The following is a 23050-nucleotide window of genomic DNA, read 5'->3' on the forward strand; positions in this document are numbered from 1 at the left end:
TCTTCTTGGAAAGCTCACCCCTTGGTCTGTAAATGACTCGTTCCTTCCCATCCTTCAGATCTTAGCTGAAACATAACCTCTGTGGAGAGACCTTCCAAGCAGGTCCCACCTGAGTAGGATTCCTCTCCAACCCCATTACTTAAAAATCATCGCAATCTTGTTTATCTTAACACCTTCAACAGTATGTACCATAGATTTGAAAGTACATACATGTGTCTTGAGTTATTATTGTTCTACACAGTCTTCCCTGGTAGACTATAAATCCCATGTGGGCTTATATGTGTGTTTTACTATCTAAGCAATGGCACCCCACTCCAGTTCTCCTGCCTGGAAAATCCCATGGACGGAGGAGCCTGACAGGCTGCACTCCATGGGGTCGCGGAGGGTCGGACACGACTGAGCTACTTCACTTTCACTTTTCACTTTCATGCGTTGGAGAAGGAAATGGCGACCCACTCCAGTGTTCTTGCCTCAGGAATCCCAGGGATGGGGGAGCCTGGTGGGCTGCCATCTGTGGGGTCGCACAGAGTCGGACACGACTGAAGTGACTTAGCAGCAGCAACACAATGCCTGGTGAACTGTAGGGCTTGATAACCATTAATGTTAGTGTTACTCAGCAAGTGATTCATAATTGAACGTTACAGCTCAGGGGACAGACTTGGCTCAGTGTTTAGACTTAGGAGGTCAGGATGCATTCTTGAGAAAGTGGATGCATTCTCTGGGGTGGAGAATGTCATTTAGGAAGCAGATCTGATGGAGGAAAGAAGGGAGTGGGGAAGACCAGTATGAAATGGTCCAGAGAGCAGAGGGTGGAGGGAGTGAGCTCAACATTTGGGCATTCTCTGTTTAAAGATCTGCATGGGTCTGATAAACCAATGCTTTTATCAGCAGGAAGACGAAGGCAGAGAAATGGGCTCCCAGGCCAGATCCCCAGCACCTTGCTAGGGATGTCCATGGAGACCAATAACAACTCGAGCCCAAGCATATACTTACAAATCTATGGCACATACTGTTGAAGGTGATAAAGAAACAAGGTTGCAATGATTTTTTTTTAAGTAATGGGGTTGGAGAGGAAACCTACTCAGGTGGGACCTGCCTGGAAGGTCTCTCCAGAGAAGTTATACTTCAGCTGAGATCTGAAGGATGGGAATAAATGAGTCATGTCCCGGAAACAGGACATGAGCCTCTTGACACTAAGAGTCCTACCTGGTTCTCCACTTGGCTTAACACCCCCGGCCTGAACTCGGCTGTGGCTCAGTCAGGTGGCGGGCCGAGTGGGGTGGGGGTGCTGGTCACAAGGCACAGATTAGGCAGGGCCTGTGCAGTTGAATTCAGGGAATATTAACAAAACAGGCTGTGGGGCTGTAGGAGAGGAATGTCCAAAGTGCTACACCTAAACAGAGATGTGCTCTGAATCTCACTCCCTAATTCCAGGTCATTTTGCTTGTTCTGGGAGATGCTTGCCCTTGCTATGGGCCACTCTCAAGCTGCATTAAAAAATATTGGTGAGAAAATGGAAGTTTGCCTAATCCTTGGGGCACTGTGTTCAGTCTGGGACCTCCAACTGGTGGAGACATTGATGAACAAGGAGGAGGGTGAGCAAGAGAGTGGAGTCTGATCAGGACAGAGTCCTGTGTTGAAGGATCAGAGAACTTTAGATCAAAGAAGATGAAACCTGAATTCTCAAATATTTAAGGGGCTTCCCCGGTGGCTCAGTGGTAAAGAACCTGCCTGCAATGCAAGAGAGAAGGGAGACTCAGGTTCAATCCCTGGGTGGGGAAGATCCCCTGGAGGAGGGCATAGGCAACCCACTCTAGTATTCTTGCCTAGAGAATGTTAGGGACTGAGGATCCTGGAGGGCTACAGTCCATGGGGTCGCACAGAGTCAGACACGAATGAAGCAACTAGACACGCACATGCACAGTGGAAGAGGGAAGACAAGCCTGCCTCACTGGGTACGCGGCATGTGCTAAATACTTAGCTTTGTGCTAAGGGCTTTTTGTGAATTATCCCATTTCCTGGTTGTCCTGAGGCTAGCTTGCCCAAGGTCAGGGTGCTTAAGAGGTGGAGCAAGACCCCAAGCCTGTATCTGCCTAGAAGGCAATGGTTTAACCACCAGCGTTTGTTGCTTGAAGTTTTGTGTGGCTGAAGAAGACAGTGTTAGGACCCAGGTCAGAAACTACAAGGAATTTAATTTGAACAAAGATTAGGAAGATAGTTCTAAGTCAGAGTTGTCTGCAGATTGGATTGAATCTTTATTTTTTAACTTTTATTTTATATTGGAATATAGCCAATTGACACTGTTGTGATAGTTTCAGGTGGACAGTAAAGAGACTCAGCCATACATAGACATGTATCCATTCTCCTCCAAACTCCCCTCTCATCCAGGCTGCTACATAACATTGAGCAGAGTTCCCTGCAAGACAGAAGGACCTTGTTGGTTATCTATTGTAAACAGAGCAGTGTGTACATGTCCATCCCAAGCTCCCTAACTATCTCTTCCCCCTCATCCTTCCCCCTGCCCTGGCAACCATGAGTTTGTTGAATGAATGGTCTTTTACAGTGATGAGTTCCCTGTCCCAGAGCATGGTCAGTAGAGGCAGCATGACTCTAGAGAGATTAAGTACATGTACAATGTCCAAGGTTGATGGTGGAACCAGAAGCCAAACTGTCTTTTAACCCTGAGTTCAGGCTGTAACCAGCCTCTGAGCACTGTCACCACAGTGTCACTGCATGTATTGGCTCAGCTCAGACATGTTTATCATTTTCAAAAGGAGCCTTACTCACTAGATTCTGTGCCCCCTCTATCGTGGGGGTGTTGAGCCCATCTGGCCTTCTCAGCATGTCCATGCCTGCCTCGGACCTTTATTGGCAGGCAGATCCCATGAACTTCTTGGGAAAACCAAAGAACCAGGTGTGGTAGGGTTGGTGGGTTCCCAGGGCCACTATTCCCAAGCCACCAGGGGTTGGAGGTTGCCAGGGAAACCCTTGGGCAGCGCACAGAGCCGGGAAGTAGGCATCCAGGTGGGGTGGGAGGTAGAGTGGGGCTGGGGATGCTCAATGAGGTGCCACTTGGAGTGTAGCATAGAAAGAAAGAAAAAAAGAAAGAAAGTGAAGTCGCTCAGTCATGTCCGACTCTTTGCAACCCCATGGACACCAGGCTCCTCCGCCCATGGGATTTTCTAGGCAAGAGTACTGGAGTGGGTTGCCATTTCCTTCTCCAGGGAATCTTCCCAACCCAGGGATCAAACCCAGGTCTCCTGCATTGTAGACAGACGCTTTACTGTCTGAGCCACCAGGGAAGTCCTATCTCACCCATATTCCCTTCCAGCTCAGCCTCTGGGAGGCTGGAGTCAAGTCTCAGGGGATGGAGGAGACTCTATTAAGTGGAAGGAGACTATCTTATGAAAAAAAAATCTCCCAGCAGCTATGCAATGAGAGCAGGAGTGCAGGGTTTCACACTAGCCTGGGCAGCAGCAGCCGTGCCCACAGTGGAGGGGGGAGGAAAGCGCAGGGTGGCAAGGAGTGCGCATGACATGTGCCAGGCCACTAAACACATGGAGAAGAGCTGTGGGATGAGGGTCCCAGCCCTTGTTGGTGGGGGGGGCCTGCACTGAGATGCAGGGCACCATGGCATCGCCAGGGGCAAACAAAACCACCCCAAAGTTGAAAAATGGAAAAGTTGACAGAATGTAGATTTCCTGTCTTGACAAATGTCAGCCCACAAATAGACGTGGCTGACGCAGCTTACAGGAAGCCCTCCCTTTTCCTCACCTTGGCTCCCTCCAAGGATTCCCACCCCTGTAAGATTTTTGGCACTGTCCCCTCCTAGTGGTGCAGGCTTTTTCATGTGGTCCTAGGGAAGAGAAGCCTGGGTCCCCTTAGGCATCTATGATAGAAAACCAGGCAACTTCCCTCTTATACATCAAGGATGGTACTAACTGTGTACCATTCTGGGTGGTATCAGAAAGATGGTCATTCAGGTCTTTTCTGTAGGGCTTAATTCTCAGATCCTGGTTGAGAAAGGTTGAATGATTCTTTCCAGCTGGAGAAACAGCCCTGCCCTTATATGGATCTACCCTAAGGCAAAAATCCTGGAGGCAAAAAGGCACTGGCCACCTCTCAGCACCAGGCTTCCCCAGTGGCTCAGCAGTAAAGAATCCGCCTGCAATGTAAGAGATGAAGAAGACACTGGTTCGATGCCTGGGTGGGGAAGATCCCTTGGAGGAGGGCATGGCAACCCACTCCAGTATTCTTGCCTGGAGAAGCCCATGGACAGAGGAGTCTGGTGGGCTACAGCCCATAAGATCGCAAAGATTCGGACACAACTGAAGCAACTGAGCCCAGCACCTCCCAGCGAGAGTTTAGGGAAACCTAGTGTTTAGTGTAACAGAGGCAGGAGGAATCTGGAGATTGACTTGACTGTTAAAATAGAATGGTTTCTCTGTATAACAGAGTTCACTTTGCACCCACAGTGTCCCAAACAGTGCTTCAGAATGCTACTTTTGGGGGGCATTTTCCTCGTTTCTTGATTCCCCTTTCTAAGAGGTGTCATTCGTTACTTATAATTTGTGAATGTTATTTAATGTAAATAAAAAATACAAATAAACCAGTCACAAATTAACAATTGCCATGCCAGAGTATCAAAGGGCACAAAAATACTGCCAAGAAAAAGAGGAAAGAAATTTTGAATCAGAAACAACAGAGAAAGAGCAAGTGGTCTGTGAGCGAGTAAGGATCAGTGCAAAACACGCACGTGAAATAAGAACGGGACTCTGCAAGAAGCAGGAGAGAGAGGCAGCGCTGGGACAGAGGACCAGTCCTCAAGTTTATTCTTGTGTCTCTGGGCACGCGCGCCACAGCAGGGTTGAACCTGAACTCTGACAGTGCCCAGAGCCGCCGACTGGCTCCTCCCCGAAGCCCGCCCCTCCCCTGAGACCCCGCCCACCGCCCCTGCCCCGCCCGCCCCGCGCCCCCTGCACCAGCCTGCTCCAAACGCCTTGACCTTGCCGGAAGCACCCGGGGGCTGGCAGTTTCTCATGACTGGATAGGGCGCTCCCGCGTCATCGCTGGGCCCCTAGAGCCTGACCCACCCAGTGCCGGTGCTGAAGAGCTAATGCCAGCCGGGCCTCGGATCACACCTAACCTGCAGAACTCCACCTGCTTGGACACTGGTTCTAGGTCCTCCCGTAATCATCCCGCGGCCACAGAGGGGCTCTCTAAGTGTCACCCCTGCCTGGGGGAGGGAGGACCCCAGCCTAGGCTCACGTCGTCTGGTTACCTTGTCCACTGAGGACAGTGCCTGCTAGATCTGAAGGGGAACCCTTTAGGAAGGAACTTATATTGTGCTTCTCTGAGAAAATTACATGTAAAAACTGAGTGAGCCATTCAACTTTACTTTCAAGCCCTGTTGATAGAAAATATGAGTTTCTGTGGAAGATGAGACGAGGGGCTTTGTGGAGGGAGAAAAAAACAAAATGATCCCTCTTTACATTAAAACACACACACACATTGTCATGCATTCTCATCGCAAATAAAATGTAACCAAAAAAATCACATGTAACATCCCACAGAAAACAATATATGTGTTTCCCAAGCATTTTCTATGCATGTTAGATATCTATTTTTAATTGGTAACATCCTATATAATACTTTTGTGTGATCCTTTCAAAAAATATTACATCATGACTTTTTCCTACTTTATTATAGTCTTCAAAGGATGGGTTTAAAAACAAAAATTGTTGCTTGATTACCCATATGGATGTGCTATGATTTATTTAACTGCTTAAATCCTGGACACTTACTTGGTTTCTGATTCTCCACTATTGTAGAATGCATATGAAGGACCTTGACATAAATTGATTATTTCATTAGAATAGCTTCCTAGAAGGAGAATTCCTGGGTTAAAGTTATGAACTTGTAAAGGCTCCCTTGACATACTGCTAAATTGTTTTGCAGAAAGGCAGTGCTAATTTTCCTTCTTGCCATCAGTATGAGAGAAACAACCCACCCACTCCACCACCACCAATAACAACTTTGTTCAGCATTGAATTATATTTATTTAAAATTTTGTCAGTTCCAGAGGAGAAAAAGCAATTCTCCTTGTAGTTTCAATTTGCAGTTCTTTGATTTGAGAGGCTGTGTTTTTTCATTTTATTGGCTATTTGTATTTCTTTCTTTGTGGCTGTGTTTTTATTTTTAGCTTTTTTTTTTAAACTGAGAAGATGAGTTTTTCTGATTGGTAACTAGGATTGCTTTGTACAACAGAGATATTTACCTCTTGTCATGTTTGCTGCCAATATTTTTCCTAGTGTAACATTTGCCTTTTAAATAAGTTTATTATTTTTTTTGAAGAACAGAAATCCAAAATTGTATGTATAATGTAATCAGATACTCCAGTGTTTTCCTTCACATTTCTTTTCTTCTAAAATTTTATGCTTAACAATTCTCTCCCATCTCAGGATTGATTAAATATTCACTTTATTTTCTGGAGTTTGTTCATGGTTTCTTTTTATATCTGACTTTTTGATCCACCTGGAATTTATTTTGGTGAGAGGTGGGATTCTAATTTGATTTTTCATCCAAGTATCCCATCTTTCTATTAACATGTATGGAATAATCTATTGCTTCCTAATTGGTTTTTCCGCTCAAATATTGAGTTCTCACAAAGTGGGATTTATTTTGAAGGTTTCCCTTAGGTTTCATTGATCAGTCATTACTGATTTTTCAGCAATGCCAAAGAGACTTAATTACCTTAGTTTTATAATACATTTTATTAATGATATCTGGTGGAGAAAGTCTTCCTCAAAGGTCTTTGCTTTCAAAAAAAAGTTAAGCTATTCTCTTTTATTTATTAAATTATCCTCAGAATCAGTAGGTATTCTACTTTAAAATTTCTAGTTTTGTGTTTTCTTTTTTTTCTTGATTAGACTTGCTAAACATTGATACCTTTGAGATTTACTAATTCTGTTTTTAAATTCATTAATTCCTGTCTTTGTTATAAAACTAATTTGTTCTCCTGAGCCTTTTTGTTCTCCTAATGAATTCAATTTATTTCCATGCTTCTTTTTCTCAGTGTAAAACTTTAAGGATATTTTTCATCTGAGCACAACTTTGGGTCCATCCTGAGTTTTGGTTTATAGAGTTGTAATTTTTAAAATAGTCTTCAATGGTAGTTTTGAATAATTCTCTTTTGAACAAGTTGTAATTGAGGAGATCGCTTTCAAAATCCCACTGCCCCAAAGTTTCCTTTTAGTGGAAGTTTTGTGGCCTTGAAGTTAGACAATATGCCTGAAATTTTTTTTCTGATGTTTTGAAATGTGTGGCCAAGAAGTTGATCAATTTTTGTAAATGTTCAATGGGTGCTTTAAAAATGTATTATTTATCAGCTACAAAGTTCAAAATTTATCAGTCAATTAAAACATTAAAAACTCAGATTCTCTATCTCCTTATTTATTTTTGCATAAAAAGTTCACAGTATTACCGTGTATAACGCATTTATGGTTATAAATGGTTCCTTTGGACCATTTAATGATTTTGGCTTTGAATTCAACTTGGTTTAAAATGAAGATTTCTACTCAATTGCCCTTTGGTTTGTACTCACCTAATACATCTTTGCTATTCATTTATTTTTCTGGACCTTTCTATTTAAGGTACCTCTTTTGTAAACAGCATAACATTTAGTTTTGCTTTTAAATCCTATCTAAGTAAGCAACACTGTCTTCTAATTGGGGAGGTAAATTCCGTTCTGTTGATCGTGACACATTTTAAGTTTGGTTTCCTCTCACCTTTTTTCATGCTTTCTGTTTTTCAATTTTTCCTTCCTGGTTCCTTTATTTTTCTGTCTCTGATGATGTTTGTGTTTCTCATCCAGGAATGTGGAAAACGCACCTTCTCCGGGTAGGAAAAAGCGAGACTCTCAGACAGGAGGCTGGGGGCGGGGTTGGGGGGGTGCGGCGGGCGGTGGTCTCAGGTCTGCAGACCCCTGGTTCCATGACCCAAGGCACATTGCAAAACCGTAACTTCCCTGTGCCTCAGTTTCCTCCCATGCAGGATGAAGATGACAATAGTCCCATGCCTCGTGGAGCTGTGGTCTGGATGAAGCGAAACAATACCTGGCTGACGCTATTGTTATCATCATTAGACTTATAAAACTCTTCCTGTGGTTACCTTTAGCTTTAAAAAATGATTTAAAAAAATTAAAAAAAAAAGATTTAACCTGTATTTCTCTAATTATTAAAATTGAGAGAGAAGGCTTTTAAAATTCTCTTCTACTTAAGACGATGAATTTAGCATGTATTATTAATCCTTTCTAGACTTCTCTCACCTTTTTAGTCTGTGGGTTAGCGACCCTCTCACCACTATTGAATTATTTTATTGCATCCATTTACTCTTTCCAGAATCTACTCTTTCTTTGACATTAGAATTTGGTTGCACGGTCATGTTTAAATGTAGTCGGGATCGAATGTTTACCTGGCTTCAGTACTGTCCTGTCTGTTTTTCATACTGTTCCATTGTTAAGATCCTAACTACGATTCACCCCTGGGTCAACTAATACCCAAGCTCCCCGAAAAATGTAAGTTGTAACCTCTAAGCCCACAAAACTCCAAGAATGACCCTTGTGTTCCTTCATGTAAATGACACTAATGCCCCAATGTCTCCTAGAATTTAGGGTTCCTAAGGAAAAGTCCGCTCTGTATTGCCTATGTGCATCTCAGATTGCTTAACCTTGTTGTTGTTCAGTTGCTAAGTTGCGTCTGACTCTTTGGGACCTCATCGACTGCAGCACACCAGGCTTCCCTGTCCTTCACTATCTCCTGGACTTTCCTCAACTTCATGTCCATTGAGTCGGTGGTGCTACCTAACCATCTCATCCTCTGTCGTCCCCTTCTCCTGCCTTCAATCTTTCCCAGCATCAGGGTCTTTTCCAATGAATCAGTTCTTTGCATCAGGTGGCCAAAGTGTTGGAACTTCAGCTTCAGCATCAGTCCTTCCAATGAATATCCAGGGTTAATTTCCTTATGTTTAACCCTATGATTCAGTAAATGTTCCCCCTATTCTAGCTGGAAAACAGAAACCTTTTTGATCTGACTAATCTTAACCTCCTCACCACCCCTCTGGGCAGCCAATTCTGGAAAAGTTTTCTTCATGTATGTCCTTGATTATGCTTTTATCTAATTTATTATGGTTTCTTCCTCCAAAATAACTCTAGTGCTAGGACTTAGCCTTGACTCTGCAGCTTCTAATTCTGTCCTATTCACCCTCTTCTCTCATCTCTTTGTTCTTGTCTTCTACATTCAGAGAGAACCTTTAACTTTGTCCTTCACATTCTGCATTAAAAAAAAAAATCAGCGCCCTGATGTAGATTCTCTTTTTGCTAAAACAGTTGTCCTCTGTGAACTCTAGGCTTATGTGAACTAGATACATTTTCATTTCCTGTCTGCCCACTCTTCTCTGTGATGATCACCTTCTGGCACCCTATAAGGGATACCCAGCAATCTTCAAATGTTGCTTTTTGTTCCTCATAAGCAATCTTTTGCATCTTGAGAATTATTTTCCTCTTTCTTAATGCTGCAGATTTGCTTCAAAGGCCTCCTATAGGACTCCCCTTCCCTTCTCCCTCCCTTCCTTCCCCTCCTTACTCCTCCCTGCTCCGCTGCCCACTGCCAGGAATCCAACTTTGAATGAGGAGGGACCTATCCAGACGTGGCACCAGCAGCAGGATGGCCCCAGGCTGCTCCTCTACCCTAAAGGAGGCTGATTTCCCCTTGCTCCAGCTAGAGGGCAGGGTTTTGGGTCTAGCAGGCTTCATCTATGTGACAGATAATTTTCTATCCTTACTAACTAGTCTCCTCACTCTCCAAACCAGTGGTTTGCAACCTCTAAAATCATGGACCCCTGATAGTGCAATTTTTCTGAGCATCACCCTCCCCCTGCTCTATGGATATTTATTATAAATTGTTCTAAATAAATAAATAATAAATTGTTCTATAGCTTGGAAGTCTCTTCTTATCTTCCTTGTGATGGGAGGGGTGGCTCTGTTTTAATGAGAGAAAGAATGGCCATTCATGGTTTTTCTCCTGTTCTAGCAACCAGGTCTCCAGAATTAAATTTCTCACAAAAATGCCAATGTGCAGACATAGATAGAAATTCACACCATCATCACCAAGGACCTGTGGATAGGCTGGAAGTCCTGAGATACTGACACAGCCTGGGGCCTCAGGAGAGAGGAGACCAAAGGGATTCCATCCAAGAGGCTAGGGATCACAAGCCTCGGCTCACTCTATTAGTGTCGTGGGAGACCCTGTTGCTTCTCCTAGGAAGATAAGCGCCCATATATGAGCTGGTAGGCTTCTTTTGGGGTGTGCCCCCTGAAAAGGAAGCCCCCTGCCCCACCTGGTGGCCTTTAGGCCTGGGGCCTCCAACGGTCTCTCCACCAGCTAGGCTGCTTGGCGTGTGACAGTGCTTAATGAGGAGGTTCCTCGGATGGGCTCTGGGAGGCCTGTGGGAGGCAGGCACACGGCCAGGAGAATCCCAGAGAATGCCGAGTGCCACAACTGTCAGGCCTCGGAACCCATGATGTAATGCCTCGGCGGGGTCCAGGGAAAACAAGCCTGCTGTTGATGCTGCCCTCCCAGCAACCAGGCACTGCCCTCCTGATAGCAGGCTGTTCTGGGTAATTACCAATTCTCTCTCCCTCCTTGGAAGGAGGAAATGTGAAAAACCTTTATTGTCACATAAAAGCCAACCCCAGTTATGAGAAATGTCTTTTCAAATGAGGCTTGCTGAGGAGGGATTTCCATAGCAACTTCAGAAGTGTGTGTACACAGCTAGAGATGCATCCGGGCTGATGAAACCCACCTGGAATGTGAACAAGCCCCGCTGGGGGTATCAGCAGAGGGGAGTTTTTTCGAGAACCTGTCACGCTGCTATGTGACCTTGGGCAAGTCCTTTACCCTCTCTGCTGTCTCAGGTGACAGAATTGTCATTCCATCAGGCTGAGAGCAATCAAGACCATCTTGCCCACACTGTCCTCCCACCCTGGCCAAGGCTCTGGGCCTCCACAGCAGCCCCTGCCTCCAGTTTCTGGACAGTCTCTGGCTGACTAATTCCTGTCTCTGCCAGTCTTGCTTATTATTTGACATTGAGGAAAGACAATGCTCATTTGGGCTTGGTTCTAAAAGAAATTGCTTGGTCTTTGTAAAAGCAGTGCTTTGCCTGATTAGGAAAATCACAGTTCCATAGGTCAGATGCCTGGGAAAGTCACTGAGATGCTGAGATGTGAGTGCGGAAGGTTTGCTGGGCCTGCGCTCAGGATCAAGGCGGGTGGTGCCTGAGGTCTGGAGGACGGGGGACGGGGAGAAGGTCCAGTATCACGTGATCCCACAGGAGTCCGGAAACTGGGAAGGCCCTGCAGAGCTATCCTGCAGGGGATGGAGGGGCTGGGCCTTTAAGCTCCTACACTGACAAGTTGCTGGATGCTTGCTGCCCTGGGCAGGAGGCCTGACCCTGGCTGAGGCAGCTCCCTTCATCCAGAGCAATTCTGCCATGGCCAACAACCCCAGATGAGGGAATGAGAGCCTGGGTGGAGAGGGGACCCCTGGGTGGCCCACCACAGCATCCACTACCTACACTCGGATAAGTTGGAAATTAACATGAAGGTGGCCCTGAAAACGGGGTGACAAAATGGTTAAGAGCACAGACATCGGAGGCAGGCCAAACAGCCAGACTGGGATCTAAGTGTCAGTCTCAGTGGCTTTAAGGCGCTCGGGTCGGGAACGTCGCCAGGAGAGTTTAGGCCACAGTTTCCTTGTAAGTGCAGCATTTGGCCTGGGCTGGTGAGACAAATATAAAGTTCAGAGTCAGAAGCAAGTTCGAATTCTGGCTCCGTGTGTCCTGGCTCCTCGGGCCAGTCACTTGACATCAGTTTCCTCCACTCTAAAATGAGGGCAGCCACAGTGCACTCTCACAGGCGCACTGTGAGGGCAAATGGAGTTGCCGGTGAATTAGTTCACACAGAACTGGCACAGGGAAAGTGCCCAAGAAACAGGGGTGATGACAACATGTGTTTTAATATACCTCATGTGAGATCTAAGCAGATGCCTCCTGGTCAAAGGGCCTTTTCACAAGAGAAGGGGAAACTTCAGGAGAACCTTTGATTTGCTCATTGCTTCTCTGCGCCTTTGCCTTGGGCTTCAGCTGGGCATGTCAGTCATCTCTGCAGACAGAGGCCCACAGGCTGATGAGGGCCAGGTCAACCCAGTCCCAGCGTGGAGGCCATGGAGGGTCATTCAGCACAACAGAGCACTTTGCAAGTTACACATTTTGAAGCAGGCTTATCTTCCAATAAAAAATCATCACCCATACTTTCTGACAGGTTCAATAAACAATGAAACTCACTTGCTGGTACTTTGTTCCATGTTTGCTCATCTGAGACAATGAGGTGATGATACACACCAAACAGGATTGATTTGAGAACATGGAAGATTTCAAACACCTTAAAGGGCTATGTAAATTCAATTAGTATTGTTGCTAGAAGACTCAGCTTTGATCAATTACAAAGGAAAACAAGAAGAGCATAGGTCTACCTATAGTAGGCTTGTTCTAATTATTAAAAAGCAGCTACAGGATTCCCAAGAGTTATCAGAGATCTCTGTTATTATTATTTATTGTTACTATCACTATTACGATATACATTTCACATGTGTTATCTGGCTCCAACAACAAATCCTAAAAAGTTGGTATTATTAATTCCAGCTTGCAGAAGAGAAAACTGAGGCCCAGAAAGGTAAAGTGACTGGCACCATATTGCTCAATTAAGAGGACTTTGGGCTTGGAACCCAAACATATGCTTTCTCCATTGTAGAAAGAATGTCTGCTTACCAGAGAAATTTCATGAAGCCTGGCGAGGATGGTCCTACTTAGAACAGATGTTATAATGTCAGCTGTTGAGTAATGATGCGGTTCTGAATACATGGGTATTGTGTGTCCTCTGGGCTTTCTATGTAAGAAATGTGTCCCAGCTTGGTACTGGCTCTAAGAAACTGACCCTGCCGTATGAAGGGGCCCCTGTCCGGCTGCAGCAGAATGGGCTCTTTGTTTGATTGTGTGTCTGCTGACCAAACTTCTGAAAGAACCGTCTGCATACAGAACATTTTCAAAATAGGTGGGAAATGTGGTTCAGTGCATACCTGAGATGGTTTTAAACCGACTCTCCTCCAGCCTTCTCTTGCTTGTTTTCTCTGCGCATGGAATATTTGATAATGCCATTTGAAGTGATGATGAATGAAGGGTGACTGCAGGATCTGAGTAAATTACACAGGATGCATGACCAGGCCTCCCAGCGTACTGAAATCACCTCTCTCAAGTGAATATAGATCTTCCTTTCTATCTCAAGTGATTCTTATTTTAAAATGAGGACACTGAGGCTCAGAGATGTGAAGTGACTTGCTCAAGATCTCATGGCTACATAGGGGAAGAATCCAGGTTTTTAGCCTTCATGTTCAGACTCCACATACAAATAGAGAAAAATGAATGTCCAGAACCAGCTTGAAAGGGAGAGGAGTCAGAAAGGGCAGCTTGGCGATGGCTATGGAAGGGGGTAGCCGTGGACGAACCTTGAGCCTCAACGATGGCAGTTCTGAGGCGCTGGCATGATGCCCTAGGGCCCCCAGTCTGTATTAGGCCATCACCCCCTCCTCCCCTATCAGTCACTTCTGAGTCATGGCCCCGCCACCAGCCTCCTAAAACAACGGTTCCCAAAGTACAGTTCATCAGTGCAGTACTTCTCAAATGTCAAGGTGCATACAAATCACAACCGAATTTGTTAAAGCGAAAATTCTATTCAGGAGTTCTGGGGTGAGGCCTGAGATTCTTCGTTTTAACAAGTTCCCAGTGATGCTGATGGGTCTGTGGACCAAATTTTTTTGAGTAGTGAGGCATCAATAGTAATGCGCAAGGAAAAGCACTCATGGGTGAAGATGCTTGAGAAAATCTGGAGTTAACAAAATTAAACTAGTTTCATTACTGCAGGACTTCTCAGAGCCTTTAAAATGCTAGCAAGCATCCTTTACCTCCAAGAGGGAGGGGTAACACAGAAATTATAAAGTGTCACACGTGAGAAAGGGGTAACGATATAACCAGGACGCTTTGAGATATATTGGTTTACACAGAACAAGAAATGAGGCAGATTATACATGCGTTTTCCCCAGCTTACCTTGGTCCCGATGTTTCAACGCTGCAGCTCATATTCAGGCCCAACTTGGCCTCCCCTTTCCCATTTTCTCCCGAGGCGTTTGGGTACATGCCTGCTTCTTCCACCAGACCACATACATCTGGGCCCCCCTTCCCCTCCCCCTGCCCTCATCCCAGCGTGAGCAGTGTGCTGGGAGGCCCCAGGTGAGCGCAGAACCGGACCCACAGGAATACCTTTCACAGACACGGACGGTCCAGGCAGCAATGATCCACAGTGAGATGCTGAACACCAGCAGCACAGTGCCCGGGCAGATGGTCATGAGGGTCTTCATGACAAAGCGCGTGTTGAAGTTGATCTTGTTGAGGGCCCCGATGCTGCGGGACGAGGCATCGGTGAAGAGCTTGCTATGCAGTAGCATGACACGGGCGATCAGGTACAGGCGCAGGAACATGGGGATGGACAGGATGATGTCCACGTCGGCCTCTGCCCGCGAGGGCGTGTAGGAGAAGGCCAGGCGTGCCGTCCAGAAGAACTTGTACTCGCCAGGAATGGGGTGGATGGCGCACACCAGCATCTCCAGGCTGATGTAGAGGATACGCTCATAGGTCATGGCTATCCGCCAGTCGTCTGCACCATTGTCAATCACGAAGAGCTGTGGGAGCAGAAAGCCTGTGAGCACAGCCCAGAGGGAAGCCCACAGTGGGGGTGAAGGAAGACGGGGCAGCTGGTCCTCCCCGGGGAACCTCTTTGGAGCCCTCGCTTGGGGGAAGACAGCCCTGGAGGGGCAGTCAGGAGACCTGGCTAAGACACATCAATCTCTGGGCCTCTGTTTCTGTAAATTGCTCCCCAAGGTTCCTTCCAGCTCCAAGGGGCCCCTAAACTGGCTGTGCCATGACTTAGAAGACGGACAGCTCACTGTATTGAACACAGGTCCCTGGGCCCCTGCCAGGCCCTGAGCTGAGCCCTGAGGGGGATGTGGAGATGAAAAGGCTCAGTGAGTGAACTCACAGGGGCTCACACAGACTCCTCTCCCCACGGGGAGAACAGTTTGCTGGCGGCACATTGCTCTCAGTCTCTGCCGGGGTGTTAGCGGTGAGGGCCCTGGAGCCAGACTGCCTGGATCTGGATCCTGATCCCTACAGTAACTAGCTCTGTGACCTCGAGCCAGTTACTGAGCCTCTCTGTGCCTCAGTTTCCTCCTCTGGGGACAGTGAGAGTAATACCTGCTGCATAGAAGCGGCCATGAAGCTGCAATGGGCCAGTATATATGAAGAGTGGGGAATCCTGCCTAGGACCAGCTCCATAAGTATTGTTATTGCTATTTTTAGCATTATTAATCCATGGGGTCTCTTTCTGGAAATGAGTGTTGGGCTCGGGTTTGTCTAAGCTCCCTTCTAGCCCGCACCTTCTTTCCACAAAGCTGAGATTCTCGCTGTCGTACCAGGGAAGATGAGCAAAGCAGCTGAAACAAGCCTTTGCTGAGTGCCTGCTGTGAGCCCAGCCTGGGCTCAGCGCTGGGTTCACACACCAGGAAAGCCCTGGCTTGTTCTCAAGGAGGTCTCGCTGTGGAGTTCCCCATGCAAGGGGGCCTCATGTCCTTCCCCTCCGTGGCCCCAGTCTCTGCTGCAAAACGAGAGGCTCTGAGATCCAGTTTGGACATTCAAAGGTCCTGATTCTTAAGAGGGTGAGGCCTGAGACCAGGGGCCTGTGTTGGACATGGGGGCCTCCTGGACAGGCATGCACCTCAGTTCTGAGAAGTGATGGAAGTGTTTACCCCATGCCATGCCCTCTCTGTGCTGGGCTCTTGCCTCTCCAGCTTGCTCTGTCCTGGTTTGCCCATCACACAGCCCCACACGTTGCCGGCTCCAGGGCTGCGCAGAGCAATTCTTTGCATGGCTGCTTGGGCTGGCCCATAAGGTGGGGGGCAGGGCCAGGGTCCCCCAGCCTAACACAAGCCGGGCCCCACATGCACTGGTACAACCTGCCCAGAGGAGCAGCCCACGAGTGCCAGGAAGGATTGGTGGCCAGAAAGAAATTCAGCTGCCTCAGAAAGAAACGAATGTTGGGGCCAGGGTTGGGAGGCAGAAGTTTGATTCAACCTGGAAAAGTTTGACTTAACCTTCAGCATGGCGGGAGTAACAGAGAGGTTGGGTCAGCGTGCTGGTCAAAGGCTGAGCTGAGACTTCCTCACCAACCCCCCATCTCTTTGCTCCACTTCACAGGTTGTTTAGGGATGTAGAGGCCCTTTCCTCTGTCTCTCCTGCTGTTTCCTCTACAGTTGGGGCCAAAGGAAACTTCTGCTGTCTTTTGTTGTCGTTTGTAATTTTTTTTTTTAATTGCTGTATTTTGAAGTTAGTCACCGAGCACTTTTCTCTTCTCCTTCCTTCACTGCCACCCCCACAGGCCACCATCCTAACAACCGAGGATGCAGGAAAGAAAACCGTGGCAGCCATGCCTGGGACCTCTGAGGGTCAAGGGATCTGCGACACAAATTCGAGGTGAATCAGTGTAGTCATGTGACTTGGATAAGGGGTCTCCTGGCCGCCCTGCTTTAGGGTCTGCCTGTGCCGTTTTGCCTGCCACAAGGAGCAAGTACTAGGCTACTCAGCCGGCTGTGAAGAGGCAGGTGCGGCTGCAGGAGTGCTCACGGAGGGGAGGCAGCTGTGCAAGCCATGCTCTCACCTTGCTAGACCACAGTTCACCCTGCCTCCTGCCCTGGGATCTCATACAGCTATGACGTGGACTAGGGGAGATCACGGGTATAAAAGGGCTCCATAAACTACAAAAGGTCATTCATTCATTCATTCATTCATTCAACAAACATATGCTGGAGGCCCTCTATCTGCCGGGGGCTGGGTGTTCAAGATGCAGTGAAACAGCTCTGAGCGTGGCTCCTGTGATGAGGCTTGTGGAGGTGAATTATTAACAGAAGGTACTATGGGAGCAAGGGGCTGAGGGGCCAACCTCAGCCCAGGCAGCTGTAATTGGAAAGGCATGATCTCTAAACGGGAGAGACGACCAGCCTAGCACCAGCTGAGACTCCCTCTCCTTCCCCAGTTCAGCTGAGCCGGGGTTTTTCCAGACACAGGTTTCCACCATCAATTAGGGGGATCTAGAGGCTGCTCAAAGGGTTCCCTCTGCTCCTAACTGCCACCGACAGGCCGAGCCATGGCAACGTGACTGCCTGGCCAAACTCTTCAAATACAAAATGAAAACCATCCGCCCTATAAGAAAGAACTGCATCAGGTTACTATAGTAACTGGGTTCACTCTGGGCAGAGCCGCAGGTTCCCTGGATTCCCTGATGAGGAGTGAGAGTGTACACCATCCATGTTCAAGTGGCGGCAGGTCGGCAGTTCTGCCCAGCTTGATGAGAAGTGGCTGGCACCAGGGTGGTGTCCCCACCAGCCTCCCACATGACCTGCTTCTGCTACAGTTTCCTGGCACAAGATTGGGGAGGGGGACAACATGCAGTAGTGGAGTTGGAGGCTGGTGAGCTGGACTGAAGTCTCACACATCCAGACACTAGCTGTGTGATCGTAGGCAAGCCCCATCACCTCTCTATGCCTATTTCCACATCTCTGTCATAATACTATTAATCTTGACCCTGTCCATCTCTTGGGATTAGCATTAGGATCCAGTAATACAGATAATACAAGAGAACATTCTTTACAAACTACAGTCGGCCATCGATATCCACAGATGAAGAACTGTGGATGCAGAGAGCTGAGGGTTCTATACCATTTTCTATAAGGGACTTGGATTTTGGTGTCTACAGAGTTTACTGAGCTTACTCCTCAGCTTTTGGTGTTCACAGAATTTACTGGAGCCAATCCCCTGTGGATACCAAGGGATACCTATACTCTCAAAACGTGAGGGATTATTAATCCCTGTGAGGCACTGAGAGACAGTATGTATGGGGGCCCATGGGGATATAGTCCAGGCTGAAGATCAAGAGTTTCTGCTAGACAGGGCTCCATTGCAGGGGTCTGTCAGTCAGCAGGGTGGGCAGTACGGCCCAGAAGATTCCTTTGCTGTCCCATAGGAGGACACCCTTGTTCCTGCTCCCATCTGACCCCTGGAACCACAACTCTCTAAGTGTAGCCTCCCTCCTTTCAGACTCAAGCAGATAACAGTACCCCATCCTGCCACATCCTCACTCAGCATCCTCACTCAGCATCCTGTTCATTCCTTACAAGTCACAAGTCTCAGCTGTGTATTCATTTTTACTTGGAACCCTGAGTATTCATTGGAAGGACTGAAGCTGAAGCTCCAACACTTGGGCCACCTGATGCCAAGAGCCAACTCATTGGAAAAGACCCTACTCATTGGAAAAGACCCTGATGCTGGGAAAGATTGAGGGCAAAAGGAGAAGGGGGCGGCAGAGGATGAGACGGTTGGATAGCACCACCAACTCAATGGATGGGAATCTGAGCAAACTCCAACAGAGAGTGAAGGACAGGGGAGCCTAGAATGCTGTAGTGCATGGAGTCGCAAAAAGTTGGATACGACTTAGCTGTTGGAGAAAGAAATGGCACTCCAGTACTCTTGCCTAGAAAATCCCTTGAACAGAGGAGTGTGGTAGGCTACATACAGTCCGTGGGGTCACAAAGAGTCGGACACGACTGAGCAACTTCACTTTCACTTTCTTAGCTATCGAACAACAACAACTTGGTTTTTATCTATCTCTTTCCCACCTCTCCACCCACCACCCGGAGCAGTGTTTCTTGATCTGTCTGCAACAATCACTTGGAAAGGTTATTTTAAAGACCCACATTCTGGCCCACCCTAGACCAAGTAAATCTGAAACTCTAGGCATGAGGCTCTGGATCACCTTAAGTTTCCTTGGGTGATCCCAAAATGTAACCTGAATTATGACCCAAAAAGTGATGAGGGGTCATATCTGCCTTGTTTGCTGTGGAATCTCTGGTGCCGGCCCAGCTCTAGGCACATATAGGTGTTGGGTAAATTCTTGTGTAGTGAATTAATAACTGCTGTTGACTGTGTGACCCTGGATGACTAGACTCCCCCATCTTGGGTCTGATTTCCTCCTCTGAGGAACAGGCGGATAGGTTGGATGAGCCCTGAAGTGCCTTCCACCCTGAAGAGCCCTTTTTCTGTGGCCTGTTGGTTTTTTTTAATGTATTATTTATTCTTGGCTGTGCTGGGTTTTCACGTGGGCTTTTCTCCGGCTGCAGCACGTGAGGGCTGCTCTTTGCTGTGCTGTGCAGGCTTACTGTGCTGGCTTCTCTTGTTCAGAGCACAGGCTCTGGGCACACTGGCTTCAGCTAGCTGGCACATGGGCCTTGCTGCTCTGCAGCATGTGGAAATCTTCCCAGGCGAGGGATCGAACCCGTGTCCCCTGCATTGGCAGGCAGACTCTTCACCACTGGACCACCAGGGAAGTCCTTCTGTGCTCTATTCTCAGCCCTTGTTCTATGCAGACCTCATGTGTGGTCTCAAGGCACGTGAGCTCCCTGGGGACACGACTCATGCCTGGCTCATCTCACCTTTCTCCAAGGGCCAGGATGGTCCTGGTACAGTCAATGGAATTTCACTGAATAAAGAGGTGTGTGGGTGAATGACTATGTCATGTGAAGAAAAGGGCAGGTGGACAGTGGCCCAATGGAAACTCATGCAGAAAACTCATTGCTAAGCCTGTGACTAACCGAGTATCTGACAAGTTATCTTATGCCATGAGAAGGACACCTTCCTATTCCCAGGGGCTGGTCCAATCTGGAATAAAGGGTCGCAAGTGATCTCCAAGCCTTAGAAAGTACTGGAGCAGTGCTGGACCAGAGAGGGGAGGGTGACTCTGGCATAGGACTGTCCTCCCCTCTCGTTAGGTCTCAGCCACCCAGACCTAGTTCTAGAGCAGTCTGACTGGTCGCCCTGATAAATTCTGGAACAGTTCTGAAGTGACACGGACAGGATCTGGCATGGGGGGCAGGGGGAAAGTCTGCTCTGAGCTGTCATAGAGCAGAAGACTCAGCTCTGCGACAAACACTCTTCCTTCCTGACCTTGCCCAGGTTTCTCCTGAGTGGGGAAGGAACGCCACATTCTCCAAACTGCTGAGTCTTACTGCCTCCTTAGCCTCCAGCAGTGATTCCACTCCTTTGGGGTTTGGCCAGCCTGAAAACGGAATGCTTTGGTGCCAGGACCTGGGGTCATCTGCAAGTGCTGCTCTTACCCCAGATACTATCCTGAACGGAGCTGGCTCCAGACTTGATCCTCTGCCATTAACTGGTTCTAAGAGCCTGTGGGATTTTTCAGCCAGTTGGTGTAATTCCAAGAGCTTTGGGAGGGAGATTTTATGTGACAGAGCAATTCCAAACTTGCCTTCAAGGAGCTTGTAATTAGAAAGAAAGGAGAACCAATTCAACTCACCTCAATTCAATAAAATAATTAGGAAGTACCAACTAGTACTTGAAATATGCTAAGAGAACAGGTCTTGAGTGTTCTTTAAAAAAAAAAAGGTAACAATGTGAGGTAGTAGATGTGATAATTAACTTGTGGTAATCATTTCACAATGTATACTTGTATCAAATCATCTCATTGTACACTTTAAATACATACAATTTTATTTGTCAATTATACCTCAGTTCTTTTAAGATTCTTTTTAGAATCAACTAGGTGAGAAAACTGTGGTGATATAAATATGAATCAGACACATGTCCCATGAATCAGCTCATGATCTCAATTAACTCCAGCATACAAGAGACACAATAAGGGACCGTCATGGAAAGCTTCTTGGGCAAGGCAGGGAGTTAGTAGTGCTCGGAAGGCCTGTATCAGACAAACCGGGTGTCGTGCTACCACAATACCACTGATTCCTCCCATTCCTTTTGTCTGCTTCTTCATGCGTGACTTTGCTTCTCTTTCCAGCAAGAAGTACAGTCCATTTCTCAAGCCCTTGAATCTGAAGCTGGCCATTTGCCTTCCTTTCGCCAGTGGGGTATCAGAGAATATGACGTAGATTGTGACCTTTGAAGAAGGTCAGTGCAGCAGGGCTTGCTGTAATACTAGGCTCCACATTCCCTGTCACTCCAACCTATGCCAACACAGCTGCTAGACATAAGACGAGGCTTTCCTTGACAAGCTGCATGACAGACGCTCACCCCCAGGTGAGACCAGCAGAAGAACTACCATGCTGAGCCCTGCCCCGACTGCTGACCCACACAATCGTGAGCTAAATGATTACTCAGTCATTAATATGGGGTGTGCTTTGTCATGTAAGTAATACATAAACAAATCTAACTCATGCCTTCACTTAACACACATGTTAGAAGTTGGGTGATTTGCCTGCCATGTCCAACATTTCCCTTTCAGCTTCTCAGGCCACAGTCCATAGAAGGAACTTCCACTCCCACCCTCCCAGCCAGCATGGTTAATCAGACAAGGCTGGCCAGTCTGTCCCAATAACTGGGCAACTGGATGAAGAGGGGATCATGATCAAGGGCCATGCCAGCTTCCCTGACCCCTACACCACCTAGGGGACACATCATTTCATATATCAAAGAAAACTCAAAGCATTTAAAAAATGAATTTGCAAGCATTTGAGTTATTTTGCATGCAACGTGTTTCTCACATGTGTGGAAGTCAACTGGCAGACTGAACCACGGAACAAAGGCAAAACAGAATTTACCGGGTGTGGAAGAGAAAAAGTGCAGGGACTCTTGGGAGTGGTGAATCTTCTTGGCAAATTTGGGGGGGTAAATTGATCAGCTGGCAGCTACCAAAGAGGTCCATCCTTGAGTGGTCAATTAGAGGTGTTAAAGAAAACAGTTCAGTAATTGACAGGTTCTCCAGAACCTTTGAATTTAGTTGTGGCATGAGAGTGCTTAACAGGCTCTCTCTCTCTCTGCACCTTCCATCTGCACCCCCACCTCAGTCGGACCACGTCTGCACACTTCCCTCACTGGAGTTTCTCACGGAGCAATCATGCAATTCACTAGCTCCCTGTGGGAGTCAACCCTGAAGGGCCATCTGGTCACCCAGGAGAGGTCAGTTCACGTACAAGCTCTGGAGCCCACCATGTGTTACTGCAGGGCTGGGAACAGGCTGTCTTGACAGGGAGACAAGGAGACTGTCTTGAAGCCCCCACTATCAACCTAACAGAGGAAACTGCACCAGGGAACCTGCCTTTTATTTTTTTAGTGTAAATACGTCTGGAATAGATTCATTGAATTTGCTCGTTTCCCCATTCTATTTTGAAAGACTTGAAGCCTTTTGAGTTATTTAAGCAATATCTTTTCTCAAAATGTTCTCAGCTGTTAGGGGAGATCCTGCTTAGACATTTTCTGACCGATCCAAAAAAACTTTCATTCTTGTACAACTATCAATTTTTTTTAATTAAAGGAGAGAAGATGGAAAAGGCCCTTTGTGTTCTCTACTGTTTTCTCTGTGGGAGAAAAACTCCAGGGAAAATTTTCATGATTTAAAAATATATATATGCAGGAAAAAAGCAAGAGGAAAAAAATTAAAGATTTTCTTAAAATCCAGTAATAATATATATGTATTTTTTCCAAACTCCCTGGAGCATATATTCTGCATGTACACCATTACTATGGAGGTTTCCATGGAAACGACATCAAAAGTCCTGTAATACCTAATTAGGTTTCCCCAAGGACAAGAACTGATTGCCAGTGATGAAATGAACGCCTGGGTTTGCAGTAATGGTTAACATAAATTTCCAGGCAGCAAATGCTCTGTGGAAGTGGCTGAAGAAAAGGAGGAAGGGAAAGTAGAAAAGAAGTCAGCAAGTGAGGGGACTGTCACAAAAGTCCATCATTCTACCACCAAGACTCTCAGAGGGTCAGGGTCCATGCTCATCAGCTCTGTGTCTTTCTAAGAAGA

The 23050-nt window shown here is 47.0% G+C and overlaps 1 protein-coding gene across 11 annotated transcripts in view; it reads right to left on the bottom strand.

Moving 5' to 3' along the window:
- The window catches only part of KCNN3 (potassium calcium-activated channel subfamily N member 3), a 163391-nt gene that overhangs the window by 48350 nt on the left and 91991 nt on the right, over positions 1-23050 (bottom strand). For all 11 annotated transcript variants that reach the window (XM_069543693.1, XM_069543762.1, XM_069543729.1 and 8 more), the window contains exon 3: positions 14428-14846. In XM_069543693.1, the coding sequence (XP_069399794.1) occupies positions 14428-14846 (419 nt within the window). The remainder of the gene's footprint in view (positions 1-14427; positions 14847-23050) is intronic.

The sequence above is a fragment of the Ovis canadensis genome, chromosome 1 (assembly GCF_042477335.2).
Source record: "Ovis canadensis isolate MfBH-ARS-UI-01 breed Bighorn chromosome 1, ARS-UI_OviCan_v2, whole genome shotgun sequence".
NCBI classification, from domain to species: Eukaryota; Metazoa; Chordata; class Mammalia; order Artiodactyla; family Bovidae; genus Ovis; species Ovis canadensis.